This window comes from Salvelinus fontinalis, chromosome 40, assembly GCF_029448725.1.
Source record: "Salvelinus fontinalis isolate EN_2023a chromosome 40, ASM2944872v1, whole genome shotgun sequence".
Classification (NCBI taxonomy): Eukaryota; Metazoa; Chordata; class Actinopteri; order Salmoniformes; family Salmonidae; genus Salvelinus; species Salvelinus fontinalis.
The window spans coordinates 20,593,197-20,614,891 of NC_074704.1; the positions used below are offsets into that span (position 1 = coordinate 20,593,197).

At 42.2% G+C, this 21,695-nt stretch overlaps 1 protein-coding gene and 1 pseudogene across 3 annotated transcripts; both read left to right on the forward strand.

Annotated features, from left to right (window-relative positions):
* The first annotated feature begins 825 nt into the window (after window positions 1–825).
* On the forward strand, window positions 826–15,391 carry LOC129839566 (zinc finger protein Aiolos-like). 3 transcript variants are annotated; one of them, XM_055907089.1, is made up of 8 exons: window positions 826–1,975; window positions 2,698–2,787; window positions 3,001–3,144; window positions 8,376–8,744; window positions 9,171–9,338; window positions 10,039–10,155; window positions 11,174–11,293; window positions 13,026–15,391. In XM_055907089.1, the coding sequence occupies exons 2-8, from the start codon at window positions 2,736–2,738 to the stop codon at window positions 13,691–13,693; spliced, it is 1,638 nt and encodes a 545-aa protein (XP_055763064.1). In that variant the 5' UTR covers window positions 826–1,975; window positions 2,698–2,735; the 3' UTR covers window positions 13,694–15,391. The 3 variants fall into 3 exon arrangements, with proteins under 3 accessions (XP_055763064.1, XP_055763063.1, XP_055763065.1); XM_055907088.1 differs by lacking the exon at window positions 826–1,975 and having other exon boundaries at window positions 1,982–2,787; XM_055907090.1 differs by lacking the exons at window positions 826–1,975; window positions 3,001–3,144 and having other exon boundaries at window positions 1,982–2,787.
* A 4,532-nt stretch (window positions 15,392–19,923) lies between these two features.
* LOC129839602 (lysozyme G-like) lies at window positions 19,924–21,305 on the forward strand (annotated as a pseudogene).
* The last annotated feature ends 390 nt before the right edge of the window (window positions 21,306–21,695 follow it).

Sequence of the window (21,695 nt, forward strand, 5' to 3'; positions counted from 1 at the left end):
AATGTAAATTAGTAGGCCGCCAACGTGTGCGTTAGTGTCTGTGTCTTTTGTGTACGTGTGTGTATATGTGTGTGTCCAGGATCTTTCTCATTCACAACTATTTGATTCCAAGGCTTACAGAGGGCTGGAACGACGCCAATTCTCTTTTATGTTCCTCTGCTTGTGTTTTACCATGGTAACCCAGCATGTCTTGTAATGCCTTTGTGTGCTTTCCTTCCCTCTTTTTTTTCATTCTTCAGACTGGTGGCCCGCTGCCATAGGCTGGGCCCTGGGCCCTGGGCCAAACCTCACTAGGCAGTGTAGTAACACTCAGGTGGGTGGTACATGTTATTAGCGATGAGATTCCTTCCTTCCCTCCATTCTGCAAGAAACCAACGTCTAGTCTCGCACAGTGAATGTAAGTATTTTGCATTTCGGACTACATCAGTAGTCCTCTTTACTGATGTAGTGGGCCTCATTGATAGTCAGTACAAATCCCCAAATGACCCATTATTGCTTTTTGGTAATACCTTTTGTCATTTCTATCCAAGTCTCTTGGTATAGGGGCCATTAAGTAATGAATAACAAACTATTACAATATTGGAACACGTAATGTAAATAGTACAATATAACCTTTCTTCAACCGTTTGCTTTTGGCATGTCAAATATCTTGTTCAAGACATAACTCGAATAAGGGAATAAACCTGTACTGTAACAGCGGTAGAGAAATCCACAGGTGTCATCTGTGGAGATGTTTATTGGTCTCCCATCTCTCTTGAAATAATAAGGCCAACTGTAGTGTGTGTGTGTGTGTGTGTGTGTGTGTGTGTGTGTGTGTGTGTGTGTGTGTGTGTGTGTGTGTGTGTGTGTGTGTGTGTGTGTGTGTGTGTGTGTGTGTGTGTGTGTGTGTGTGTGTGTGTGTGTGTGTGAGAGAGAGAAAGAGAGTGAGAATGCTCCCTGGTCCCTCCGTGGTTACAGATGAAGCCGGGTAGGTGATTTGTTGGAAATGAGTTTGCGTGTGTGATCCGCATGTGTGTGAGAGACAGGGATACAGCATTGGGTGCTGCCTGTGTCAGTTGGTGGTTAGTTAGCAATGAGGTTGGGAAAGGGGGTGAGTCAGTAATGTGCGGTCTGCCTCAGCCGTCACAGCTAATTTTCAGATACGATTGTGATTCTGTTAGTCAGTGTCCTACAATACACACACACCTGATTGCTTGTCCCAAGCTGCAGTAAAGCACTTTTTGCTGCTCTGTATTAGTCCAAAATGTCCAATGCCACAGCTCTAATGAGCACATATTCACACACACGGTATAGGCTATAGAAAGCGATGATCCCGTTATAACCAAAAAGCTTCCTGTGGTAGACAGAACAAAAGGCTGTTTGAACCGGTAGACCACAACACTTCACATGAATGCATCAATAACCATGACTCAAACAAAAGTTTCTTCTGACAGCATTACCTTGCTTGGTCATGGTCTATTCATACAATCAGTGGATAGACTTACTGGCAAATTATTAAATCATTGGCAGGGATACATGCACAAAAACACTTTAAATGGAAAGAGGAGGCAGTAGCAGTCTTTGGCCACAAGGTGGGTTACTTGTATATTATATGGAGCCCATCGTTGAACATCTATTGTAATATCCTGTTTTGATCAATCGTAGTCATTCATATCATAATGATAAATCAATGCATACATGTATAATGCATATTCACCACTTCAACATTTTCACTTCACCTCCATTCTTAAAATGTCTTCAGTCTAGTCTTCCTATACCATTACAAAGTATTTCCATCACTTCGTTTTGGCAAAAAATCCGTCCCCTGTTCCTTTAAGACGGTCTCCAAAGTTTAGCGTATGACGTCAACTTTGGCATATCCATAACGCGAGGCGATCCAGTGGCGGAGATAGGAATCTGAACGGCGGGAGAGACAGGTGAATTTAAAACTGGACGTGAGCGCTTCAGTATCAGGTGGGAGATACATAAATTACAGGTAAGACATTTTAAAAAGAGATTATGAAAACTGCTGTTGTCTTCCTTGAGTTAAATATATTTTTAATAGGAATGTGAAATGGGAATAGGAAGATAAGCCTACTGTATAAAAAAACGGAATAGTTCACATTAAAATAGGTGCATTTAGCGATAATTCAAAAAGTCTTATGATAAAGAGAGTTTTATATTGTTTTAAGCATTAACTATTAGCTTTAGTTTATCCTCAAAAACCTATTTAAGTGTGCTGTAAGAAATAGGGCTTAACTTTGTCAAATAAATTAACTACTTCAATGGCAAGGTGTCTTTTCTGTTGAAAATCAAATTATATTCTGGAGAATTGTATGGCTACATTGCTGTAGAAGCGTAGAAGTGTCTCTTTCACAGTTTTCTATTTGCATCATCTTGGCAGGAAATGCATGTTCAGTGATTGTCATATTTTTTCTTCTTCATTTGAATGAACTGCTAGGGTTGAGCAATGGACCATGCACGAACAATTTACCACACATTTATTTAGTCGTTTTCATGGTTATTTTCATTAACATTTTTGAATTTATATACATATTGCATTGAGTATGCCCTACTTTAATGGCTTATTGCTTGAAAAGTCACTAATTCCATGGAAATATGCCAAATTAAATTAGTATTATTTTGCATATAATAACCGATTTAGAGCTTTCTGAGGTAAATGTTAACTTTTGCAGTAATGGGTTGACTGGCACACAGCCTCTTTTGTGTTTTATTTCCACAGAGAATCATTGAAGATGAACACAGAGGAAAAACAAGAGCTCAAGTCATCAGAAGATGAAACGATGGGTATGACAGCTTTTTTCAACGTAGAACTTTCACTATAACTTATATTCCATACCGTAGGCTAATAATCTTTATTGTTGCAAAAAGGATGTTGTGCACAATGCAATGGTCATAAATTGACTTACAAAAAAAATGATGCCCCAGAAAAACTTGCACAGTTTGAGATGTAAGTTAGGCTCCGTATTAAAGACTAAGATGGTGATGGTCTCTTCACAGACGTTAGCAGCGCTGTGACAGATGAGAGGCCACAGGCAGAGGAGGAGGAGAGAGGAGAAGAGGCAGGGGAGAGACAGGGAGAGGAAGAGGAGGCCCCAGAGAAGACCTCAGAGAGTGGAATGGAGTGCTCAGAGGGAATGACAGGTACGAAACACATGTTGATGAGAACATTGCCCCAAAACCATGCTCTATTGACTAGTTTACCCACTTGCGTTCAATACTCAACCGACCTATGGGATGATATGCACAAGCCATTGGGCTTAACAGAGGCTGTGAACAAAGGAGGTCAGATGCCCAAGACCACCAAAGTGTTAACCAGTCATTGACTCCATTTTACAACCTGAGTTGCTGGTAACACTTTATTTTAAGGGTCTGTAATAAACAATTTATACGGCATTTATTAATCCTTACTTAAACATTTATAAACCATTTATGAATCATTAGTAATCACAAGTATACATACCGTTTTATTTGCAGTACCTAATCTAAAGTGAGCGCAATTTATACTTTATGTGTACTTTATAAATGCTTTGAGTGACCAGTGTAATATCTCACAAAAAGACGGGCATGCCATTGGTAGACATTCCTGCAGTACATGGCAAAAGAATAGGCACACAACACAGGATGTTTAAGGAAGTATATATACATGTGTGAATAACTAACTTATTAACATTTACAGATGTGGGAGTAATGATAAATAAAATGGTGAATAAACAGTTTTTAAATGCCTTATGGACCCTTAAATAAAGTGTTACCGATGTGGTGTAAGTCTACTGGAGACCTTGCTCTTCTCTTATTTTAGTCTTTTGCCACAGCTAAACAGTCGGGGTGTAACCCTGTAGCTCTGAATTTCTACTAAAGCGCGCCCTGCGGTTCACTGCTCTCAGGCCCTGGACTCTATATGGGGCCTCTCTCTGTGCAAAGTTTCCATCGCACCTCTGAGCGCTTTGCATGACAAGGAAGCGCATCACCCACCGCTGAGACCACAATGTGGTTTCTGGATGGAATATAACTTGAGTCTCGACAGGGGTTGGTTGACTCTCAGCAGGGACAGGCATTGCAGGCCAGAGCACAGGACTTGATGTGTACACAGTTGCAGTTGTAGGATATATAGACTGTAGGACTTAGGGGATAGCCTATACACTGCAGGGCTTGAGATGTACTTGTATGGTATGAGGTGCACACTTGCAGGGTTTGGGTCTTAAACTTGCAATGCTTGGGGTGTAGGCCTACTCTTGCAGGGCTTATTGGTGTGGGGCTGGGGGATATGGGCCAAATATAATTTCACTATATTTTTCTCATTTTTGATAGTATGGCGGCATTTGACAGAATTTTATGTTTCTGAATAATACAAGTTCCAAATAAGTTTTAGAAGTAGTACATGACCCTAGAATGGCAACAAATTCTGATCAGGACAATGCTGACAGTGAAGTAGTCTATTTGTTGAACTTTTAAGTTATTTAGCACTGTATAAAAATATCTTTAAATATGGTATTGTAAAAATCCATACCGGTATGTAGGTATTCACAATATATCACCCAGCCCTATATTGGTGTACATTTGCTGGGTTTGAGTTATGCACTTTTAGGACTTGGGTTGCACACTTGCGTGGTTTTGGGTATACACTTCTAACTTGAAAGGCAATGCTACACTTATGGGGAGGGCTATGTTCTGAATCTATATGATCAGAAGAAGATGAAGCATGGCTGTTGTTTTCTTTTCTTCGACGTTGACTTAGAGGTTTCTCTATGCCGCTTCGTCCTACCCTGGTTCTGCTTTCTGAGCATTGAAAGGAAATGCCTTGCTGTTATCTCAGGAAACATCTACTAAATCTTTCTCTGACAGTCTGCCTTGTCGTCCTAAATTCGCCTAACCAAACTAGGAGACGGACTAGTGTCAATATTCTAAAATATTCAAACCTGTAAATACAAATGTAGAAGTGGAGATGTGGCGTTTATCACAAAGCCTTGTGGAAGTTTCTGTCTGATGATTGGCCCTGTGGAGCTCTGCTAACCCAGCTAGCATATTTGGTGCCATGGAAGTTGTGGGAATGTACAGTACCAGTCAAAAGTTTGGACACACCTACTCATTCAAGGGTTTTTCTTAATTTTTACTATTTTCTACATTGTAGAATAATAGTGAAGACATCAAAACTATGAAATAACACATTTGCAATCATATAGTAACCAAAAAACTGTTAAACAAATTCTTCAAACTAGCCACCCTTTGCCTTGATGACAGTTTTGCACACTCTTGGCATTCTCGCAACCAGCTTCATGAGGTAGTCACCTGGAATGCATTTCAATGTGCCTTGTTAAAAGTTAATTTGTGGAATTTCTTTCATTCTTAATACATTTGAGCAAATCTGTTGTGTTGTGACAAGGTAGGGGTGGTAAAAGACCAAGTCCATATTATGGCAAGAACAGCTCAAATAAGCAAACAGTCCATCATTAATTTAAGACACGAAGGTCAGTCAATGCGGAACATTTCAAGAACTTTGAAAGTTTTTTCAAGTGCAGTCACAAAAACCATCAAGTGCTACGATGAAATTGTCTCTCATGAGGACTGCCACAGAAAAGGAAGACCCAGAGTTACCTCTGCTGCAGAGGATACATTCATTAGAGTTAACAGCAGCCCAAAAATGTTTTTCACAGAGTTCAAGTAACAGACATATCTCAACATCAACTGTTCAGAAGAGTCTGCGTGATTCCTGCCTTAATGGTCGAATTGCTGCAGAGAAACCACTACAAAAGGACACCAATAATAATAAGAGACTTGTTTGGGCCAAGAAACACGATCAATGGACATCAGACCGGTGGGAGTCTGTCCTTTGGACAGATGAGTCCAAATTTGAGATTTTTGGTTCCAACCGCCATGCCTTTGTGAGACGCAGAGTAGATGAATGGATGATGTGTGGTTCCTACCGTGAAGCATGGAGGAGGTGGTGTGATGGTGACACTGTCAGTGATTTATTTATAATTTAAGGCACACTTAACCAACATGGCTACCACAGCATTTTGCAGCAATACGCCATCCCATCTTGTTTGCGCTTAGTGGGACTACCATTTGTTTATCAACAGGACAATGACCCAAAACACACCTCCAGGCTTTGTAAGGGCTATTTGACCAAGAAGGAGAATGATGGAGTGCTGCATCAGATAACCTGGCCTCCACAATCACCTGGCTTCAACCCAATTAAGATGGTTTGGGATGAGTTGGACCGCAGAGTGAAGGAAAAGCAGCCAACAAGTGCTCAGCATATGTGGGAACTCATTCAAGACTGTTGGATAAGCATTCCAGCTGAAGCTGGTTGAGAGAATGTCATGAGTGTGCAAAGTTGTCCTGGCTAATTTGAAGAATAAAAAATAAAAAATAAATTTTGTTTAAAAAAAAACTTTTTGGGTCACTACATGATTCTAAATGTGTTATTTCATAGTTTTGATGTCTTCACTATTATTCTACAATGTAGAAAATAGTAAAACATTAAGGTAAACCCTTGAATGAGTAGATGTGTCCAAACTTTTGACTGGTACTGTATATTTTCGGTTTCACATTGGTTGTGGGAACGAAGCCATATGTTTCCTGACTGGTAAAACTGAAAGTTTTTTAAACGTTATGAGAATGTTTTATTTTTAAGTTGCAAGTTTTTATTAAAGCCCTGAGAATGGAAATGATAGGTAATTTGGAGTTTTTTAAATACTTCCTTAAACCTTTCACTGAATGTTTCAATAACGCTGCTATCTTATTGTGGGTTAACTTCTTTGAAATCCAAGCACAGGTAAGACACATGAAAATCCATTTCCTTAAGCAGTACGTATGCAAACACCTTTATTTTTTATTGTGACACACCATCAGTGAGATTTGAACCAATAATCTTCTGTTCTCTAACCATGGAATTAGTCCACTGCACCACCAGGATGGAGCTAGCATGCCATGCAAGCACTCATTAAGATCAGGGGTGGCCAATTAGTGGGCACGGCCAACACACCTGAACACCATTAACAAGATAGAGTTTAGAGAGAGTTTTGTTGATGCTGAGGACGGAATGTAAATGTAAATCTCTGAACGTTACGAAAGTGTTCTTATGTTTTTTATGGAAAGTTTTCGGATGTTTTTAAATTACATTCTTAGAACCTTCTCTGAACGTTACAACATTTTGGTTCTCGGAACAATTTGAGAACATGTCTTTTAAATAGAACCATGAGGAAACTTGTAGGAAACGTAATTGCTGAAGTACTGAAATTCCCACAGAAGAACATTGTTTCTTAATGTTCTTGGAACAATTTGAGAACATTACTTTAAATGGAACCATGAGGAAACGTTATATTGAAGTAATGAAATTCCGGAAGAAGAAAGTTGTTTCTTAAGTTTCTTAACATTCTCTCAGCAATTTGAGAACATTCCCAATGTCAAACCATTTGGAGAACGTTCCTAGAACATTACTAACGTTGAAATAAAATGTAACCATGTTTGAACATTTAGAAAACATTCTGTTAAGGTAATCAAACACATGTTTGTTTTTTTGTCAAGTTCCTTAAATGTGCTGAGAATGTTCCAAAGCCAAGCAACTATCCCAGAAAGTTGTAGGACGGTTGTATGCAAAATAATCATAGGACAACCACACTCTCACCAAGCTCTATGAATCATCTGGTTCTCAGAATGCTGTGTTAGCTGGGAAGCTTTTTTATGTCCATATTTGCAGAAAACTGCATGTAGAATCATTAGATAGGTTTTACAGCATAGACCGGCATTTTTCTCTTCGCACACTGGCAGTGGACAAAATACAAACTTTTGGGGTTTAAAGTGGTAATCAGCAGTAGAAACAATAACAAACCCTCTCCCCACCGCTGGTTCGGTAGAAAGCCGAGGGATGGGACTGGAGAAATGTAATCACTCTCAAATTCATAACCAGAGCTATGGATGCAAGGATTGACCATCAATGATATCAAAATTATAGTTTTAACTATGTTTTGAGGCTATATAGGGTTTGTTAACATGTTCTTTGTTTACAAACATTGGAGTAAAACAAGCTAATATTTTGGGTTCTGATGGGCTACGACAGTTGAATTAAGCTCATGAGGCATTTATAAGTTATATTCTTCAATAATCTATTTCTACATCAAATTAATTTATAAGTCCAAAAATGGATGGAACAACTGCTGATTGCCCCTTTAAAGTCAGTCAGTCTGTTTACGAAACCGGTCAGCTGAAATAAGACTAGTCGAAAAGCAAAAAATATAGATTTCTTTAATGTTGTTTTACCACCATAGACCAGTCATAACTAGTCTCATGCAATTAGCTCTAGGTGCTCATGAAGTCAAATAACCAAGGAGGGAAATATATTTAACCCTCTCTTTCTCTCCCCTCCTTCCTAGATGGGGTTCCCGTGAAAACTGAGAGTGAAGAGTATGACGGCAATGACGATCAGTACCCCAAGAGTGAAGAAGAAGGTGAACGAGACAATTACCTTTATGAAGAAGAGGAAGAGGAGGAGAAGGAAAGGGATGAGGATGACGAAGGAGAAGAAGGGGAGGAAGAGGGAGAAACCCTTAACGAACCACAGGACCTGTCTCTGGCAGATTATGTCAAGTATGAGAGCACAGCCCCGCAGGACGCCCACACCGACTCCTCGTTGTACGCAGCAGAACCCCGCAGCCAGGCAGCAGGCAAGCTCAACTGTGACATCTGTGGCCTGTCCTGCGTCAGCATTAATGTGCTGCTCGTGCACAAGCGAAGCCACACCGGTGAGCAGAGTAACACAGCCAAACCAACCCTGACCTTAAATAATGGTGTTTTTGATCAACTTAGTAGATCAAGGTGTTTGATTAAAAGATTTGTGTTTCAATATGTACAGTGACTCATGCGTTACACTTTGAATGGACACATTTGACTTTACATGTACATCTACATTTCTTGCCCTAGTACTGATAAAATGCCATTTCAACATCTGCTATAACACAGTAATTACACTTCACTCAATGGTCTGCTTTATTAGACGTGTGGAACAAACCAAGTGTTACTCCTATTTAGTCACAGTACTACTGAGTAATACATACCAGTAAACGTACCACAGTAGCTCAACTATGTGCTACATAACTACTGTATCAGTCTTGGCAGTGTTGACCGAGTTTTCCATGACATAGGATCCCTCTGTTTTGCCCTACGCCCAGGTGAACGTCCGTTCCACTGCAGCCAGTGTGGTGCCTCCTTCACCCAGAAGGGGAACCTGCTTCGCCACATCAAACTGCACTCCGGGGAGAAGCCCTTCAAGTGCCCTATGTGCAGCTACGCCTGCCGCAGACGAGACGCCCTCAGCGGACACCTGCGCACTCACTCAAGTACCTATCCACCATCTGTGTGCCACCTGCGTTTACATATGTATGACCACACATGCATATCATAATAACACAAACTCAGGTATTTTCCACCTGTTCACTCTTACTTACACACGCGCACAAAATATATGCGTACACATGCAAACACACACACACATGTAGGTACCTATAACCTGTCTGCACACAGTTATTTAGATTTACCACTTCACGTTGGGGCTGTCAGTGACGCTCATTTAAAGGAGGTTCTTGAGTGGCGCATACCCGGGTTTATTTCACGGGCTGTGGCCGAGAGTCCCATAGGACGGCGCACAATTGGCCCAGCGTCGTCCGGGTTAGGGGATGGTTTGGCCGGGGGGGCTTTACTTGGCTCATCGCGCTCTAGCGACTTATTGTGACGGGCCGGGTGCCTGCAGGTTGGCCCCGATCATCAGGTGAACATTGGTGCGGCTGGCTTCCGGGTTAAGCTGGCGGGTGTTCAGGAGCGCGGTTTGGCGGGTAATGTTTCAGAGGACGCATGAGTTTCAGCGATGAGACAAGATCGAAATTGGTGAGAAAAAGGGAGTAAAATACGACAACAAAAAATAAAGGGAGGTTCTTGCAGAGATCGTAGTTGCCCCGTTATTTAACAACAGCCTCAGTAAGCAAAGTGTATGATGGTTTGAAGTGGGAGTTTGTAGTTTTAACTGAAACTCTTTTCTCACAGTAGAGAAGCCCTACAAGTGCAACCACTGCGGTCGCAGTTACAAGCAGCGCAGCTCCCTTGAAGAGCACAGAGAGAGGTGCCATGTGTATATCCAGAACAAAGGCAACGCTGAGAGAGGTGAGAGGCCCTGGAACACTCCTACTTACCCTCTTTTACACACGCACATTTCAGACACACACATACACACTTACACAAACGCACTTTAGACATACACACATACACACTTTACTCATGCAATCTCACACACACACACACACACACACACACACACACACACACACACACACACACACACACACACACACACACACACACACACACACACACACACACACACACACTCATACAACATTCGCAGGCACTCACACGCAGATGTGTGCACATTCTGTTATCTACTCACACATTTGTGCACACACGCATACACACATACACATTTGCTGGCTGCAGAGTTGTGTAGCTTCATTCCATTGAGTTCATGGTCGTAAGTTAGCCCACCATTACAGCTAAATAGGTTGTGGCTGTTGCGGTGGGAGACGTTGTGTTGTAAGGACACCAGAGGGGAAGTCAGTCAGAAGAGATGTAGGACAAACGTCTCGGTGTCGTGATCTGACTGCACACCCCCCAGAAGTCTGTTCGCCTGCCATAGTGGACAGCCAAAACGGTTGCGACACAAACAATACTCTATTGTTTTGTGGTCGGTTGAATGTCGTAAGTACGGCAGATAGATAGCGTGTGGTGAGGAAGCACATCCTCGACCTGCGGTCTTCATCCTGCAGGCCTCACTAGTCGATGAGGCAAAACACCAGGAAGTGAGGTCACAGGCTTTGTTATCTTGGCTGCGCTCAATTTTTTTATTGGTTTCTCTGAGGGTGAGTTTCATTTTAAAGTAACGTTGTTTGTTAGTCCTGTAAAAGAAAAAGATAATTTCACAACCTCAAATGCTCGAGGCAGTAGACAGTTGCAGCACAGCGGACAGAAAGCACACACTTTGTCCTTACTGTACCTCTGCTCTCTCTCTCTCTCTCTCTCTCTCTCTCTCTCTCTCTCTCTCTCTCTCTCTCTCTCTCTGTGTCTCTCTGTGTCTCTCTGTGTCTGTCTCTCTCTGTGTCTGTGTCTGTGTCTGTGCATCTCTCAGCCGGTGAGGACACCCACGTGTCCAGGACTACTCACATGGGCACGGAGCGCGCTCTGCTACTGGACAGGTTGGCGAGCAACGTAGCCAAACGCAAGAGCTCTATGCCACAGAAGTTCACTGGTAGGACCAGTCTGACTCATTCCTCACTTACAGTTCAACTGTCTCTTAGGCTGTCACCTTGGTAGGGTTAACTAGGCATGGGCGAGTGTGTGGGCGGTAAAAACTGCAGATGTTTCTTGTTGTTGTAGATATAGTCATTCAAACAAAATTAGGAATTGCAATTTTGATTTGATGATTCCTTTGTGACTAGACTGACGGTTGCTTATTCTTTTGAGAAATTGCTAATTTGGTAATTAAATAGCAAGCTGATTAATTGTATGTCTGTGTGTAATGGGTCTCTGATTACTGGCTTCATTGCTGCACCTGTCAGGTTTTTACTATAATCTGACCCCTTGCTGTTTGCTGCTGCTGCTGCTGCTGTTATTGTCTTGGTGTTTACTGTCAGTTGCATTTAATTCAAACAAATGTACGTTTTAATGATTTTTAAAAAAGTGTTTCATATTGTTGTCTGTCTAAGCTACATGTCTGTCTGTCTGTCTTTTTCGCTCTCTGTCTATTTGTCTCTCTATCTACGCAGTTCTCCTGTCCCCCCTTGCTTTGCTCGCCAAGCAGGAGTTCTGGGCAGAACGCCAGCCTCATCTACTGCACCGCGCCATAGGGTGGTAGACCACTGCCCTAATTTCCCTGCCTGATGTATATGTTAGGTGGGTATGGTTAACCACGCATAGGAATAGAATGCCAATAACATGAAGCAATCGTGGGAGATGTGCCTTTTGCACACTGGAACACTCTCACGCACAAACCGACAAGTATAAACATCGAAGTTGTAGTGCTTCACTGAAACTTCCACACTACTACCACTGCTGAGTGTTTGAAAACCGTCAGTTTCAGTAAATGAGTGATTTGTCATCACGTTGACTTCCCAAACCCTAAGGCGTTGTATCCATTTCCAATGCCCAGGTCACACTTTCTTGTCAAGCGTCTCCGCTTATCATAAAGTGTTTAGTTTCAGAATTCGAGTCGCTGCAAAGAGACAGCAAAGTGTCTGGCCTAAAGGGATCCTCCTATCACCCTATCACCCTGACAAATGAACTGAAATCTTGCAATATAACGACCACAGGAGGAAAAGAGAGGTGGTGTGTTCGACCACAGGGTTGAAAAACAGGCGAGAGCGCGAAACGTGAGCAGATGGCTCCGTCTCCTCTTGTGGTTGAGCAGCAGCTGCAGCCGTGGAGACTGAGAGGCCTCTTCGTCTTCTCCTCGTCTCTGTGGCTGAGTCCTAAATGGCCCCCTATTCCCTATAGTTCACCAAATGGCACCCTATTCCATTGTGCATTATATAGAACAGGGTGACGTTTGGGACACAGATCTCGGTCCTGTCACGCCCTCTCAGTGTTCGTTCTGTGGTAGGAAGCTCGTTTATCTACAGGGTCAGCGGCTGCCTGCTAGTTCTCCATTGCATGAGCTATCAAGATTTCAATTGTACAGAATGTGCTTTTTATCTTCAAGTGTGACCAAGCTTGCTCTTTTGCTGCTGAAGCTCCTTATGGTTAGTGGAGGTGGCTATCTTGTGGCTCCCTCTCCACTGCACGTCTCTGTCTCTTTTCTGAGAGCGAAATGGTTACTGCAGAGCCATTTATAAAGAGATATATGTGTATATATATATATGGCCATATGTATATATAGAGAGAGATATACAGTTTATGTATTTTTGGCTCTGGGTTAGTGGCCCCACCTGCACAGTGCTGAGTGAGTGAGTGCTGAGGTGTCTCTCCCTGTGTGGGTGATCCAGGGGACAACGGCGTGTGTCTGGACCTGAGCTTCAACAGGGAGCTGATCCACCGCTCTGACGTCATGGACCCTCCCCTCACCTCCCCAGGATCCGAGAACCAGCACATCCACCAGCCCCTCTACACAGGCCAGGACCCTGACTCTGCCTCCCCCCACAGGGCCTACCCCATCCCCCTGAGCCGCGCTGACATGAGTCCCTTGGCCCTCACCAATGGTCACAAGCTGGAGCAGCAGCAGAGCACTGGTCTCACCTACCTGCCCCGGCCCAGCCAGGGCCACCCTAGCATGGACTCACTCCACGCCGATCGGGCCCAGCTCTCCCAGCCTCTCATCTACAGCTTGGGGCACCTGCTGGGGCCCAGTCCCCACAACAGCCTCCCACACCCCCATACCCAGGCTCACGCACTCCCAATGCCCCCCCTAGAGGCTCTGAGGGTGGTAAGGAGCGAGGGGGAGGTAGGGGTTGGGGTAGGTACAGGAGCGGGGGCGGTGTACCCCTGCGGTCATTGCAGGGTGTGGTTTCTGGACTACGTCATGTTCACCATCCACATGGGCTGCCACGGCTTCCGTGACCCACTGGAGTGCAATGTATGTGGCCACCGTAGCCGGGACCGCTACGAGTTCTCCTCACACATTGCGCGCGGCGAGCACCGCCTGGAGTTGAAGTAGTATAGACACATTTGCACGTGAACACACACACACACACACACACACATACACTCATACATATAGTCAGACTCCTAAACGGAATAATGCATACACATTTATACACTTACACACATGAATTGTGTACATACATTACATACACACAAAAATTATCTCAAGGACTTTCCTTTTTGTTTTTAATTAGCACCAGTATTACCACACACACACACACACACACACACACACACACACACACACACACACACACACACACACACACACACACACACAAAGAAATGTAGCATTTCTGTCACGTTCTGACCCTAGTTATTGTGTTAATCCTTTGTTTTGTTGGTCAGGACGTGAGCTGCGTGGGCATTCTATGTTATGTGTTTCTATGTTTAGGTTCATTGTCTATTAGCCTGATATGGTTCTCAATCAGGGACAGGTGTTTTACGTTTCCTCTGATTGAGAACCATATTAAGGTAGGTTGTTTGTTGGTGGGTGATTGTCTTCCGTGTCTGTATGTATGTTCGTACCACACGGGACTGTAGCGTTGGTTTGTAGTATGTACCTGTTTGTGAGTTCTTCGTGTATAAGTTCTCATGTTTTAGGTCAGTCTACGTCGTTTATTTGTTTTGTAGTTTGTTAAAGAGTTTTCGTGTTTCATCGTTCTGTTAATAAATATTATTTATGTCTTCACAATCCGCTGCATTTTGGTCTGATCCCTACTCCACCTCTTCAGACGAAGAGGAGGAGAGAAACCGTTACAATTTCAGTAAAGTAGCATTTAAAATGTTTTATCATACCTTGACTCAAGTGCCAACATTTATTTATGACAAGTGCCAAAGTGTCTAAAGTATAAGACAAGTGCCGAAAGTATAAGAAATCAAGATTATCTGAAAGATAATCATTGATCAATAGTTATTTTTCCATCTAAAATTATGGAAATCTATGTTTTATGTGGGACTACATTTTATTCTACTTCACTAAGCCACAGAATAACTTTTCTAAAAAACATATGTATTTTTCATTTTATTTTTGATGACTATTCAACAAAAGTGTCAATAGAAGTGGTAATAGGCAGTCAATATTTGGCATTACCTTTGCAATGCCTGCTGCTTTTAGGATGTGATATACTACAGTATGTCCAAATGTCCTCTGTATGTACAGCAGTATTAGTTGGACATAGTACTGAGTACAATTTACCTTCACTGTAAGCGAACTGACAGATTCTGCTGTGCGTTTTGTTTTCCTGTAAACTGTACTGAGGTTCAAAAATAAAACCAGATAATTAAAGCTAATCTGGTCATGTGTGGACTGTACCTTGTGAAAGAAATAGCAAGAGCCACTACAGAAAAGGGCCGTCTTCTTAATACAGTCTATGTGCTAATAAAAAAAAGCGATCCTTATGATGTCAAAGTTCATGTGTCTCGTTTTAGGCTGCAGTTTGAGAAGTTCACAGCTTCAAAGAAAGACAGCACTTCACAGTACACTCCCCTCTTCACAACTCCTCAAAGTGAAACTGTTGCTCTGTCCTGGATTTCAACTTACAGTATTTATCTAGCGCTCCCAGAAGTCAAGGAGATGTTGTTGCTATGATACATGTGCTGTGAGACTGCTCTGTAGACATGTTCTGTGGCTCTGCTGAAGCATGTCTGTCCATAGAGGAGACATTATTGCACAAGTAGACAGTCATTAATAAAGAGCATGTAGGATTGATAGTAGGAATTATAATTTATTTTTCCGCTTGATTATTTTTCATTAATACCAATGTTTCGGCTGTGTTTTATGTACATACAGTGTGACTTTAATGTGGAACTGTGCTTGCATATGAAAGTTGGCTAAAGATATGGCCGGTGGGAGCTAAATGTAAAAACACGCTTGATTTGATTTGGGAGAAAGTTCCAATCACATTATGGGATTTTGAGATCCATTGTCCAACCCGGAGGCTGGGGCAATTAACTGATAGATTTCATTCTGCTTTTGTTTTTACTAGAAGACGCCCTCTGGTGGCTAAAGCAGGTCACTATTGTGGCTCGTCACCCAGTCAATAGTCTTGTTTTCCTGCTACAGTATACGTCTTCAGTTCCACTTAATATGAAACTAGAAGTCTGGCACACAGTAAGCAATTCCTAAAGTGCAGAAGGTCCCTTAGGAGAGAACTTGCCTACCCCTATCCAGATAAGAAATCCTCAAACCAATCGAAACTGCTTCTGTTCACCTTCACCTGAGTATCAGTCAGTCACACCAGTAACCTTAGGGCCAACTCACATACCTCATAACAACAGGTGTAGACTAACAGTGAAATGCTTACTTACGGGCTTTCCCAACAACGCAGAGAGACAAAAAATATAAATCATTGAAAAATAATAACACAAGGAATAAATACATAATAAGTAATGATAACTTGGCTATTTACACGGGGTACCCGTACCGAGTCGTTGTGCAGGGGTACGAACGAGGTCATTGAGGTAGATATGTACATATAGCTAGTCTTATCAGTAACAGCAAGCAGGCAATAAGTTGACGAGCCAGCCACATGTCAGACAGACCAGGGACACAGTGAGTCAGACCACCAGAACAGGTGTGATTCTCATCCAGAATCAGCACTCACTTCCCCTTTCTCTCTCTCTCTCTCTCTCTCTCTCTCTCTCTCTCTCTCTCTCTCTCTCTCTCTCTCTCTCTCTCTCTCCTCTCTCTCTCTCTCTCTCTCTCTCTCTCTCTCTCTCTCTCTCTCTCTCTCTCTCTCTCTCTCTCTCCTCTCTCTCTCTCTCCTCTCTCTCTCTCTCTCTCTCTCTCTCTCTCTCTCTCTCTCTCTCTCTCTCTCTCTCTCTCTCTCTCTCTCTCTCTCTCTCTCTCTCTCTCTCTCTCTCTCTGTGTGTGGAGAGACTTGATACTTATAAAGCAGGCTGTGCTCTCAATAAATATGCCCAGATATGCTTATCAGGTTATTTGTTGTAAAGATGACAGGTTTGTATGTCTCTGCATTAAAAACAATGATGCAAAAGAGATATTTGTCAATGTTGAGAGTAAACTGTAATAGAAACAACAGAACTGACTCCTAGGTTGAAAGGGGAGTATAGAAGGGTAGAGAGGTGGGGTGGGTGTCAATGGTAGAAAAGCATACATCCAGTCATTGTTACTTCCCTCTTTTGATGACCCAGGCCTTTGTCTAATTTTCTCTATCTACCCAAGTGTCCCTGTAAAGTTTCCTGTCTCCCTCTCTTCCACAAATGTAAAACAAGTTACACAGCAGCAATTTAAATCAAATCAAATCAAATTTATTTATTTATATAGCCCTTCGTACATCAGCTGATATCTCAAAGTGCTGTACAGAAACCCAGCCTAAACCCCAAACAGCAAGCAATGCAGGTGTACAAGCACAATTTACTTACACAGACAGCAGTGGAGCCTGCTGAGAGGAGAACTGCTCATAAAATTGTCCAGAACAGAGCAAATGGGATGGCATTAAACACCTGGAAACCATGGCCATTACCACAAGCCAGTTCTCCCCAATTAAGGTGCCAACAGCCTCCTCTGAGAGACAGAAGTAATCAATCGACCATGGAGAACATACGATGCACAATGGATTAGGGCTCACAGTGACATCTACTGACTGAATCAAGGTCTAACTTATTTTTCGTTCAGGAAATTGCTTTGATTGATAATTACACAAATTGGGAGAATTGACACTACTGGTGCCTCATGGGCAACAGCAAATGCTGAAAAGTTCCAGTGGTATGTGGTTTCTGACAACTGTTATATATACAATACCAGTTAAAAGTTTGGATACACCTACTCATTCAAGGGTTTTTATTTATTTTTACTATTTTATACATTGTAGAATACTAGTGAAGACATCAAAAGTATGAAATAAAACAAAAAAGTATATTTTCTATTTGATATTCTTCTACTCTGCGTCTCACAAAGACACGGCGGTTGGAACCAAAAATCTCAAATTTGGACTCACCTGACCAAAGGTCAGATTTCCACCGGTCTAATGTCATTGCTCATGTTTCTTGGCCCAAGCAAGTCTCATCTTCTTATTGATGTCCTTTAGTAGTGGTTTCTTTGCGGCAATTCAACCATGAAGGCCTGATTCACGCAGTTTCCTCTGAACAGTTCATGTTGAGATGTGTCTGTTACTTGAACTCTGTGAAAATTTTATTTGGGCTGCAATCTGAGGTGCAGTTAACTCTAATGAAAGTATCCTCTGCAGCAGAGGTACCTCTGGGTCTTCCTTTCAAATCAAATCAAAGTTTATTTGTCACGTGCGCCGAATACAACAGGTGTAGACCTTACAGTGAAATGCTTACTTACTAAGCAATAGTGCGAAAAAAAGGTATGTGTGTGTGTGTGTGTGTGTGTGTGTGTGTGTGTGTGTGTGTGTGTGTGTGTGTGTGTGTGTGTGTGTGTGTGTGTGTGTGTGTGTGTGTGTGTGTGTGTGTGTGTGTGTGTGTGTGTAGGCAGGTAAGTAAAGAAATAAAACAACAGTAAAAATACATTTGAAAATAAGAGTAGCAAGGCTATTAACAGACACCGGTTAGTCAGGCTTATTGAGGTAGAATGTACATGTAGGTATGGTTAAAGTGACTATGCATATATTATGAACAGAGAGTAGCAGCAGCGTAAAAGAGGGGTTGGGGGGGCACACAATGTAAATAGTCCAGGTAACCATTGGTTACCTGTTCAGAAGTCTTATGGCTTGGAGGTAAAAACTGTTGAAGCCTTTTTGTCCTAGACTTGGCACTCCGGTACCGCTTGCCATGCGGTAATAGAGAGAACAGTCTATGACTGCGGTGGCTGGGGCCTTTGACAATTTTTAGGGCCTTCCTCTGACACCGCCTGGTGTTGAGGTCCTGGATGGCAGACAGCTTTGCCCCAGTGATGTATTGGGCCGTACCCTCTTAAATGCCTTGTGGTCAGAGGCCGGGCAATTGCCGTATCAGGCAGTGATGCAACCGGTCAGGATGCTCTCGATGTTGCAGCTGTAGAACCTGAGGATCTCAGAACCCATGACAAATCTTTTTAGTTTCCTGAGGGGGAATAGGCTTTGTCGTGCCCTCTTCACAACTGTCTTGGTGTGTTTGGACCATTCTAGTTTGTTGTTGATGTGGACACCAAGGAATTTGAAGCTCTCAACCTGCTCCACTACAGCCCCGTCGATGAGAATGGGGACGTGCTCGGTGCTCCTTTTCCACAGTCCACAATCATCTCCTTAGTCTTGGTTACGTTGAGGGATAGGTTGTTATTCTGGCACCACCCGGACAGGTCTCTGACCTCCTCCCTATAGGCTGTCTCGTCGTTGCCGGTGATCAGGCCTACCACTGTTGTGTCGTCTGCAAACTTAATGATGGTGTTGGACTTATGCCTGGCCATGCAGTCGTAGGTGAACAGGCAGTACAGGAGGGGACTGAGCACGCACCCCTGGGGAGCTCCAGTGTTGAGGATCAGTGTGGCAGATGTGTTGCTACCTACCCTGTGGCAGTCCTCATAAGAGCCCGTTTCATTATAGTGCTTGATGGTTTTTGCGACTGCACTTGAAGAAACTTTAAAAGTTCTTCATATTTTCCACATAAACTGACCTTCATGTCTTAAAATAATGATGGACTGTCATTTCTCTTTGCTTATTTAAGCTGTTCTTGCCATAATATGGATTTACCAAACTGGGCCATCTTCTGTAGACCACCGCTACCTTGTCACAACACAACTGATTGGCTCAAACACATTAATTTAATAAGGAAAGAAATCCCACAAATTAACTTTTAACAAAACACACCTGTTAATTGAAATGCATTCCAGGTGACTACCTCATGAAACTGGTTGAAAGGATGCCAAGAGTGTGCAAAGCTGTCATCAAGGCAAAAGGTGACTACTCTGAAGAATCTCAAACATAAACTTTTTTTAAATTTGTTTTACACTTTTTTGGTTACCGCATGATTCCATATGCGTAATTTCATGGTTTTGGTGTCTTCACTATTATTCAACAATGTGGAAAATAGTCCAAAGAAAGAAAGACCCTGGAATGAGTAGGTGTGTCCACACTTTTGACTGGTACTGTATGTATAAATTCAGTACACACAAATAATCAATACTGCTAGTATATATGTGACATGGTTATGTCTTGTTGCAATTATGGGTGGGGCTTGGCAGTTAATTAGCACGTTTTTGGCTTATTCCCGGGCAAGACCTAAACCATGTCACATATACATTCATCTAATAATTTAATTTCATAGAAAAGCAAACACAGAATGGCAATAACATTCTTATTTTTGAAATGGCAGAGCGGAGTGGACAAGTACAAGGGCCGCATCACCAGTGCAGGCAAAAGTATGGAGTGGATCCAGCTGTCCTCGGTGGTATCATCTCTAGAGAGTCCAGGGGTGGGACAGGACTGGTCAATTGCTTAGGTTGACAATGGAAATGCCCATGGCCTAATGCAGGTAATATAAACCTTTGAGAATGAATGTGAGACTCTGGATCAGGGGTTGAAATGACATAATTACATAATTAATCATGATTATATGCAGGTTGTAGAGATGTCATTTTTACACCCATTATTATAATCTGGTTGTTTAATTTCAAACATTTTTTTACCCGCTGTGCAACTGCTTCCCAGGAGGTCATGTCTAATGTGGAATTACTTGTTTTTTTATTTTACCTTTATTTAACTAGGCAGGTCAGTTAAGAACATATTCTCATTTTCAATGACAGCCTAGGAACAGTGGGTGAACTGCCTTGTTCAGGGGCAGAACGACAGATTTGTACCTTGTCAGCTCGGGGATTCAATCTTGCATCCTTTCGGTTACTAGTCCAACGCTCTAACCACTAGGCTACGCTGCCGCCCATTAGTGTTTGATGAACATTCTACAATACAACATGAGTCTACAGAATCTACAATTCTATCGATTGAAGCTACAATTCTATTGGAGATCTCTATTATTTTTCTAGGTTGACAAGCGCTGCCACAGTCCAAAGGGGGCATGGGACAGTCAGGAACATATCGACCAAGGCACACAGATGTTGGTTGGCTCCTATTCAGATGCTGAGAAAAAATATCCTCACTGGACCAAGGAGCAGAAGCTGAAATGTATTCACTGACTCACTCCTGGATTGAGCTGATGAAGCATACATGTTGTAGTACTGTATGCAACTACTAACCTATTGTGTTTATGCTTTTCATGGGCGTTGGCAGCCTACAATATGGGGGCTGGCAGCATCTCCTCATATGAGCAGGTGGACGCTAAAACCACTGGAGGGAATTATGCCAATGATGTTGTTGCCAGAGCTCAATATTTCAAAACGCATGGCTATTAAAAGTCTCACAGGCTGACTGGCAGTCTGTCATTCCAAGGAAAGAGAATTACATCCTTTGTTTTTGAGGTCTGCTATAAACTCCTGTTAAAACGTTGGATTACAATGTAATGTTATGTTCATAAACAATAGTTGTAATAGGCTATTACAGACATTCTTATATTGTATTGTATTTTGCACATGTTTATGCATTCATCTCTAAAATAGTTCGCTTCACTTTCTGAGAAAGATCATGTAATAAGTCGTGTAAGGCTTTGCAGTCTAAGGGTTTACAACAATGCTTTACATTACACATCACACAAGTGCCTAATAAAACGCATTATTAGCCTACAAGTGTATTTTGTTGACCTGTGATTAAGCAACCATCATTATGAGACTTTATAATGCCCCTAGCACAACATACGTTACCTGATTCTGTTTTATGGACTATTATTATAATACTTTTTAATATGCCTACATATTGGATATAGTTGTTATAAAGTCTCTAAATATATCGGTAAAGTAGTTGACCTGGACTACATATTTTTGAATGATATTAACAGTTTCCCCAAACTATGTCTGGGTATTCAATTTAGGCTAGCAGGCCTAGACATTTCTGTTTTGTCTGATCCCTAAAGATGGCGCTATGCATTTAAAGTGATTTTATCCACAGTTCAAAGAGAAGAGGCATGCTTTTGTCTACACTTGTCATTACTGTTTTTCGACAGCA

Coding starts and splice junctions, on each gene's coding strand:
- LOC129839566 (XM_055907089.1), top strand. CDS start 2,736: ATGAACACAGAGGAAAAACAAGAGCTCAAGTCATCAGAAGATGAAACG. Junction 9,339..10,038: donor ACACCTGCGCACTCACTCAA/GTACCTATCCAC, acceptor CTTTTCTCACAG/TAGAGAAGCCCTACAAGTGC. Junction 11,294..13,025: donor TATGCCACAGAAGTTCACTG/GTAGGACCAGTC, acceptor TGGGTGATCCAG/GGGACAACGGCGTGTGTCTG.